Source organism: Ctenocephalides felis, unplaced genomic scaffold (genome assembly GCF_003426905.1).
Source record: "Ctenocephalides felis isolate EL2017-DRISC unplaced genomic scaffold, ASM342690v1 CF-g0.4_SCAFFOLD_01604, whole genome shotgun sequence".
In the NCBI taxonomy this organism is placed as follows: Eukaryota; Metazoa; Arthropoda; class Insecta; order Siphonaptera; family Pulicidae; genus Ctenocephalides; species Ctenocephalides felis.
This window is the reverse complement of record NW_020537758.1, coordinates 7176405-7185782: the sequence shown is the minus strand read 5'-3', so window position 1 is coordinate 7185782 and position 9378 is coordinate 7176405. Positions and strand designations below refer to the sequence as shown.

Here is a 9378-nt window from a genome sequence, read left to right as displayed (position 1 = left end):
ATAAAAATGGGTAAAAATACATAAATGCTCTTTGTAAGTAATGTTTTTTCTTTTGAATCATACGTGCCATTATTAAGTAAATCAATTAATTAGTTTAATTGATGAAACAAAAATTATTTGTTTGTCTAATGTTAATGAAATAACTAGTAAATTTTCACAAAATTAAATTACCAACCATTTTTTTAAATATTTGAATATTTTAAAAAGCAGAATAATGATTTTAGTGAGCTAACAGTATAATTATGCTGTATAAGATTTATGAATCATTAACCATATTGAATTCATGGATTTTATCAAACAAATTTTACTCAATTGCAATCGATATGCGAGTTCGGGACATTTTTTTACATTCTATCAAATATTTTGGAAATTTTATTCTGGACACTTTTATATGTTTATTTTAGTATAAACTAGACAAAATTTGCTAGAATTTAGTGTATAATGTTATATTTTCTTTTATATTAAAATTTTGAATAATTTGTAGTTGAAGCGCAAATTTGAGTTTAATAATTGGCGACATGTAGATTTTGGAACATGTTTATTTGCTTATACTAGTATAAACTAGATGAAATTTACTAACAAATAGTATAAATTGTTTTATATACTTGCATATCAAAATTTTGAATAATTTTCAGTTGAAACGCAAATTTAAACGTAATATCTAGATTTGGGACTTGTTTTTACTTTTCTTCAAACAACTTTTAATTTTCTTTTCGGGCACGTTAATTTGTTTACATTAGTAAAAACTATATCAAATTTACTAGAATTTAGTACAAACTATAGTATAGTACTATACTATACTATAGAACTATAGTACATATAGTTTGAGAACTAAAATTTCGTATAATTTTTAACTGGAATGCGAATTTGTGTCTGTGTAACTTAAAAATTTTGTTCTAGGCATTTTAATTTATTTATATTGGTAAAAAATAGATAAAATTTAGATTTATAAATCATAAACCATATTAGAAGCAAAGACTGCTATTCATGCTTTTGTTGAAACTACAGTGATGATATCAAATTATTCGATTATAATAAATGATTTATTTGAAGTTGAACCCATGAATACTATCCATGGATTGTTTTAAGAGCTTTTTTTTAACCTTGGAAATGATATCAAGTTATTCGATTAACACAAATGATGTACCTACAAATTAATCAAATGTTTTTATTTTTTCACTAAGTTTTTGTGGTTTTATTTTCAAATAAAATATTCAAAGCTTACTTAATGTTACTAGTCTGGTATTAAGTAACAAATAATTTTATTTTATATATAAATAAATATTTATTCTTATTACAGGTACTTATGCACTTATAGGAACAGGAACCAAAAAATCTGGGTCTCCCCTATACCAAAGGAAATTTGTAATCAAGAACTTATTGGACAAAGTTTTTGGATGATTTTTTATTACACCAAGGACGAAATCATCCTGTTTGATGAGCTTTCAGGGCGTGTACCACTGGAAAACAACAAAACTTTGGTTGCAACATCGGAATTTTAGCAAAAAAAATAGATTTGCTTTCGCTATTTTGGAAATGTTTTGACTGATTCCAAAAGATTTTCGGACGCTAATTTCAAAAATGCTATCTATTTTTGGATAAACCCACATACACCCCCCGAAAAATTGAAATCTTTGGTTGCAAAATCGATTTTTTGTTTTAAAAAATAGTTTTTTTTCGCGATTTTCAAAATGTTTTGATTGGTTTTGATTGATTTTGAGACGCTGATTTCGAAAATATTATCCGTTTTTGGATAAATCCACATACCGCTGCAAAAAATCGAAATCATTGGTAGCAAAACCAAAATTTTACTTATGAAATTAAATTTTTTTTCGCGATTTTCAAAATGTTTTGACCGATTCTGATAGTTTTCGAAGCGCTGATTCCGAATATAAAATCAGTTTTTGGAAAAAAAAATTCTTCTGCCCTTGGTACCAGATTGAAGTTTGAAAAATTGCCAAATTTGAAGCTGATTTTAACTATGAAGACGATGATACATTTGTATTTTTTTTGGTTTGGTATAAAGATTGTACTTTAGTCTACACAAAGCATTAATTAAAATTATTAATTTCATTCATTAAGTGCCTTAAAATTGCATTTGAAAGTCACGATTTTGGCCAATTTTGGCTGCTCCTGATAGACTGTCTTTTTATCGAAAAAGTAATAAGATTTTTAAATTACACCAAAGTAGGTTTGGTTTACTGCTAACTAGGCGTAAATATGAATTTATTAAAAATTATCCTCCTACTATTTCTTATCTTTTATATATATATATATATATATATATTATTTATTTATTTATATATATATATATATATATATATATATATATATATATATATATATGTATATTTATATATATTATGTCGATTTTTGTAATACTGACACTCAATAAATTTAATTCTATCTATATGTCTTATTTATTTACACAGTTTGAAAAATTATTGGCTCCAAATATTTTTTTCAGTCAAATGGGGCTCGAACTGGCGAACCTCGAATTGTTATTCTGGCCTAAATCGTATCTTTACGACCTCGGCCATTCGCACATTTGGCATACAACATTTTTAGGAAACTTATATCTTTCATTTTAAAAATAAGACTTTATATTTTTAAAAATAGCAGGGAGTTCTGTGTAACCAATTGGCCGAGATCGTTAAGTGACCACTACGATTGCTCAGCGTGTCTCGGTTCGATTCCAAAAGAGGTACAAAAAATCGAGTGTATAGTTTTTCATAATTATCAAATATTAGTTCAAAATATTAAATTCAGGTGTCGCATTTCGACCTTGACACTTAGAATATTTCTGAAAAACAAAAAACTCAAGTTTCGCACTTGACTGTAAGAGAGATACATAAAGAAAAAAAAAAAAAAAAAGAAGGTAGAGGAAGCACTGGGGAAAGAGAGGGGTAGAGGCAGATGATGAATAAGAGAGATGTGTATGATACATATTCTTTATTAAATTTCAATATTAATACAATATAGGAATAAAAATAACTTTTATCATCAATAACTTAAATAGCCGAGCGGTTTAAGTGACCGCATACTCGGTGAAATCGCTCTGGAGGCAGGCACAAGGTGAGACGGATCGAATCCGGCTGAAGGCGACGACAACTCCGAAGCAGAAAAAATAGAGCATTGCTGGTGGCTGGCTGTTGGCGAGCGCAAAGCGTCCTGAAATGAACACACCAAGTGATGGTCAACCTGAGGTCCATGATGCGAGAGGTTACACGCAGAGAGACACATTGCGGAAGACGCATGCCGAACCCAGAAATATACCCAAAAACCACAACATGCGAAAAAAACACCAAAAAAGGAAAAAAAATGTGAAAAAAAGCGGAAAAAAGGGAAAAAAGGGAGGAGAGGAGGAGGAAGGAGGGGGTGGAGAGCCTAAAAAAACCCCCCTAAGTCCCAGATCAATTTTTCTCTTTTCTGTTCAGCGTTGAAACTTTTTTATGTTTTTTAGTGTTCCCTCACACCAATTCCCAAAGCCAACACTCGAATGAAATCAAGTCCACGTTGAAATTTTCACAACGAGAAAAAATTACTGGGACTTAGTTAAAATATTTAACTTTGCCCCAATAAAATTTTCTCGTTGTGAAATATTCAATGTGAGCCTCATTCATTCGAATGTTGGCTTTGGGATAATACAGCATGCAGAAATAACTCGTCTGTCTTAATTGAAAAGGTTTCAGAAAATTTGGACTTAGAAAAAAAAAAATTATCTGAAAGGACTTAGAAAAAAAAAAATTTTTTTCGAAAGAATTATATTCAGAAAATTTGGACTTAGAAAAAAAATATATATCTGAAAGGACTTAAAAAAAAAAAAATTATTCGAAAGAATTATAATCAGAAAATTTGGACTTAGAAAAAAAAAATTATTCGAGAGAATTATTTAATTAATCGATGAAATGAAATGATATTAATCGAATCAAAATTGTTTATATGACTTGATAAAACATGTGAAACCTTTACAATTAATCGAGACAAAAACAAATTTAGTTGACTTGAATAATATACAAATTATTAGAAAAAGCCATAAAAGAAATTCAATAAAACTTGTAAAATGAAATAATAAAAAATGTTCGAAAACTTGAACATTAAAAACTTCAAAACTGTTTAAAGCTGATTGTTTTTCTTTAGAAATCGAGTTAAATAATTTTTACAACTTCAATCGAATAATAAACTTGTAAACAAAATTATATTTTGTCTAATCATTCAAGTCAACTCTTCGAAACTTTGATTGCAAGTCTTGATCAAAATTGTTTTTAGCAACAAAAGAATAAAAATTTATCATTTAGCTATGCAGCGATATAATTGAATAAATTTAGAATAAAAGTACAGTTAAAACTTTTTAAAGCTGAATTTAATTAACGATTTGGTAAGTTGTATTAAATATTTGAAATAATTTGATCAAAACCAACAATCGTGTTATCCATAAATAAGAATGTACATGCAGTCAATATCGCTACAGGGAAAACACATGATTCTTGATACTGGAAATGTAATTTAAAAAACTGTTTCCGAAGAATAATGAACAAGAGGTGTCACAAAAAAAGAGATTTTTGTAACAAAGTAAATTTGTAATTTGTAATAAAATACCTTCAATTTAGGAGTTACCTAAGGAAGGATGCTAAGACCTCTTCAACAAATAAGTAATCGATGCTTACAAAAAGCTGTATTGGTTAACTAATAATTTGGTAACAAAAATTTAATATATAAGAATTTTGAATTCTACATAATATCAGCTCATTGTGTTGTTATAGAACAAAAGAATTTCTGATAGACTATTTATGGAATTGTAATCATATAAATTACTTTCAATGTCTTTGATACATAAGAGAAATATAAACTTTTTTCTTTTATATATATTTAAAACAAGTATAAAATGTATTTGTATAAATGTAAAAAAAAAAACTGAATCAACATGTTTTCCCCATAACAAATTAAATATGAACATAGTCTTTTATACATATGTCTGCCAAATTAATTTAAAGTCTTTTATTAGCATAATAGTTGTAGTTGAATAAACAAAGAATATATTGTAATTTACGCATTAAAAATTAATAAAGTAAATCTTATTAAAGAAAATGATATTGACTCAAATATAATAGTATAAACAATATTTTCAGCAGATATATGTATACAAGTATATTAATAATGCGCGAGCCAGAAAATATTTCACTAAAATATATACAGACTGCTTCATAAATGATATCGGATACGAAAGGCAAAAGTTCTCAAAGCATCTTTGAATTAATTTCATTTAATATGAAAAACAAGCATTAAATACATAACTATATAAGAAGTATTATTATTAAATACTCGGTCATTAATTGTAAACCTCTTTCAGAAAATAAATTATGAGTGTAAACATTTTCAAAAATATTTGACTGCTTTAAATTCAAAAATAAGAAAAACTTAATGTATATATACGCATATGTAGTACTTTATTTTAAATATTCAATATTTAATTCTTATGTATATATCTATATATATATATATATATATATATAGATGTAGTATGATAAATGCCTGTATATATCAGAAATATATTCTTTGATTCGCTTTGTATAAAACATGCTTTGCACTTACATTGTTAGAAATCCTCTACAGCGGCTCCCAGAACACTACTCGAACCACCTCTGGAGCATCTGCCAGAAATCTCAAGTACTCGACACAAAATCACTACTTTAGAACCACTACATAACTTTAGTCTTTTACAAGTCTATTCGACCTGTTGCAATTGTCCGAGTGAAGTCTCTACACAATACACGACACACGACTTACATTAGAGACTTTCGTGAATTTAGAATTCGATAATAAAGAGATATGTGTTGGAAGTACTCAAATATAAATTATACATTTTACAATTGCATATATATAAATAAAGGATACATTGGCGCTGTAAATGAATTAATAACCTACAAAAGCACATATATAAATTATACAAATTCACAATTACATGTATATATTTAAAGGATACTTTGGCGCTGTAAATGAATTGTTTACTTATTAAATTTGACTCAAAATGGAGGCCCTGAAAAAGATACTTATCAAACTATACAAGGCACTTCCACACACATACACTTTTTGGATTTTAATTAACGTTTCACGATAAATTCATTATATCAAAATGATCTACTAAATTAATTAAACGTTTTGATGCATAAATTAATTAAAACTAATCAAGGATTTAATTAAAAAAACGTTAATTAACCCTAACACATGTTAATTCGCGAAAATTTCTTTGACAATCGAGTGGCGATTGAAGTTGTCAACATGTGCCAGAATGGCTGTCACCTCTTGTGCAATTTAAAGCGCGAAATTCAAACTTGAAATTTAACTTCACCTATTTGAACATATACGGTAAATAACAAAGTGTAGATTTGAATATATACAGTAAAAAGCAAAGTGTGTACCCTTTGAATATGTGATAATTAAATTGTTTTTATTCTTGTCTAATTTTATAACGTTCTACAGCAACGCGATGTACTTTAAAATCTAATTAGAATCGAGAAATTTTTTGCCGGTGATAAAATTTTAAATCATATTGAAAAATATTGTATCAAAGCATTATTTGCAATTAAATTAACAAACTGATATTTATTTCAAACAAATCCATTGACTTTTGGTGAATTTCACAAATTTCCAATAGTTTAGCTATGAACCATTACCAATTGATAAAAAAATGTATCAACTGCTTGCTTTAAAATTTAAATTAATTGAATTAAAGTATAGTATAATTTTACACTTGTGTAAAAATTATATTAAAAAAATATTTAATAAAAATAAACATTTAAAAAATATTTTTACACAAATATGTATTATTTATTAGGATAAAGTTTAGGCTATATTTAAGGTCTGTTTTACCCGCTACATTTTTTTACTATTTATTTTTTTCCGTAAAATCTTGTTAGGATATATAAATTTTTAAAAAGAACAATGAATCTGTAATTAATAAAAAATATTTTTAGAAAGTGTAATTTATTTTATTAACTAGATTTTTTTATTAACAAATTATAAAAGATTTATTTAAAATGTACTTAAAATATAAATCAAGTTACCTATATATTTTTCTTTTTATTTCTAATCATTTTGCACTAAATTTAACTGAAGATGGCAAACGACTTTATGTCCAAAAATCAGGTAATAGAAAATTAATAAATATTTATTTTTGACTTTATACAAAAATGTATTAATTATTAGAACAAAGTTTAGGCCAGGGGTGGGCAAATACTTTAAAGCGCGGGCCAACATGAAATTTTCAAAATGTCTCCCGGGCCGGAGGATTGTACCGCGTATGCTTTGCACAAGCGGATGTTTTGGATGAACCTTTTTTTTGACAAAAACATTAAGTATCATTTCAATTTGAATAAACTATCAAATAAACCAGTCAATGAAAGATTTTATTTTGTTACTTATTTATTTCTTAACGATACAAATTATTTTATATTGACACATAGCCATTACAATTTAACATTTATATTGCATTTCGTAAATATAATAATAAATACAATTCAAAAAAAGAAAAGAAAAACATCAGACGTTAAAATAAATATTTAAAGTTAATGCGAAACGTGAAATCTCGTATGTTCATCTGACATTATCTCTTCAAAATTGGGTTCCAAATCACTTGTAGCAATCCTTAATACTGAGTGTAGATTTTCGTCAGTAATTTGTGATCGATATTTATTTTTCGTGGAAACCATTGAAGAAAAAGTTCTTTCACAAATATATGTCGAACCAAATAAAACAAGGTATTTTTGAACATAGTTCAAAAAATTTTGAAATGTTCGTTATCCAAAGCGCCATAGAAAGCACTCAATTCGTTTGAGTGAAAATTTTCTTTTAGTAAATTATTTGATTGTAAGTCAATTAGTTCTAGTTGAATTTCAACAGGAGCTTCGTGCACATCGAAATTGAAGGGTTGGCTAATTAATGATAAAGGTTTTTCAATAGCTTTGAAATCTTGAAATCTTCTTTGGAATTCAGAATGCAGGTCTTGTGTTATTGCACTATATTTAAAAAAATCTGTATTTTTCAATGATTCTCGCCGTGCTTGCAATGAGGGGAAATGATTTAATAATTTATTATTAAAGTTTTCAGCAAATAAATTGAGTTTTGTCATAAATGCTTTGACGTTTGAGTGCATATTGAAAGCAAATTGGTTTTTTCCTTGTAGATTTATATTTAGTTCATTCAAATATTTTACGATATCTACTGAAAACGAGAAATCATTTAGCCAAGCCTTATTTTGCAATTCAGGGAAATTATGTAGTTTTCCTTTTATCAACAAGAAGGATACTATTTCATCAAGCAAATATTGAAATCTTTCCAAAACTTTACCAATGCTAAGCCATCTCACTTCAGTGTGATATGGAATTTCGTAGAAGTCACTTTCAATTTCTTTCAAAAATTCAAAAAACTGTCGATGATTTACGGCACGTCCTCGGATAAAATTCACAACTTTGGTCACAACAGTAACGACGTGATTCAATTTCAAACTTTTCTGCATAGCACTTCTTGATGAATAATACAGTGCAAAAATAATATATCGTGTTCTGGTTGTAACTCTTTTACTTTGTCGCGAATTCGTTTATGTAAGCCTACATTTTTCCCTGTTAAACTAGAACAACCATCCGTAGTGACGCTTACTATTTTATTCCAAGTTAAACTTACTTTAACTAAACACTCTTCAACAGCGAGAAAGAAGTCTTCACCAGTAGTTGTACCTTTCATTGGATGCACACTAAGAAGTTCTTCGCTAATTTCACATTTCTTGTTAATGCCGCGAATAAATATTAATAATTGACTTGTATCAGTAATATCGCAGGACTCATCTAAAGCCAGAGAACAATAGGTAAAATCAGCAATTTTTGTTCTTAGCTGGTCAAGTAAGTTTCCTGAAATATTTTCAATCCGTCGTACTATTGTTCTTCTCGAAAGGCTTACATTTTCAAAAATATGTTTCTTTTCAGGCCAACATATCTCCGACACTTGTACCATGCATTGTTTAACAAATTCTGCTTCAGAAAACGGCTTACAGAACTTAGCAATTTTGTGCGCGACAACATAACTTGCTTTTGTGGTAGATTTCTCTATATTATTTTGTTTAGTAAAAATATTTTGTTGCTTATTCAAGTTTTTTGCTAAGTTTTCTGCTACAGTTTGAAGTTCTTTTAAAGAAAGTGATGCATATTTTGGATGTTTTGTTGTAAAGTGCCTGTTTAAATTGTATTCTTTGAAAACAGCAATTGTTTCCTTACAAACTAAACAAACTGCTTTCTTATTAATGCTTGTAAAAAGATATTTTACCGTCCAAGCTTCATTGAAGTTTCTGCATTCCAAATCAACTTTCCTTTTTTTAGATTGACTCAT

The 9378-nt window shown here is 27.7% G+C and overlaps 1 protein-coding gene across 1 annotated transcript; it reads right to left on the bottom strand.

Annotated features, from left to right (window-relative positions):
- Positions 1 to 7774: 7774 nt before the first annotated feature.
- On the bottom strand, positions 7775 to 9378 carry LOC113373284 (general transcription factor II-I repeat domain-containing protein 2B-like). Its single transcript, XM_026613592.1, has 2 exons — positions 8581 to 9378; positions 7775 to 8509 (listed from the first exon to the last, which is right to left on the bottom strand). The coding sequence occupies exons 1-2, from the start codon at positions 9376 to 9378 to the stop codon at positions 7775 to 7777; spliced, it is 1533 nt and encodes a 510-aa protein (XP_026469377.1).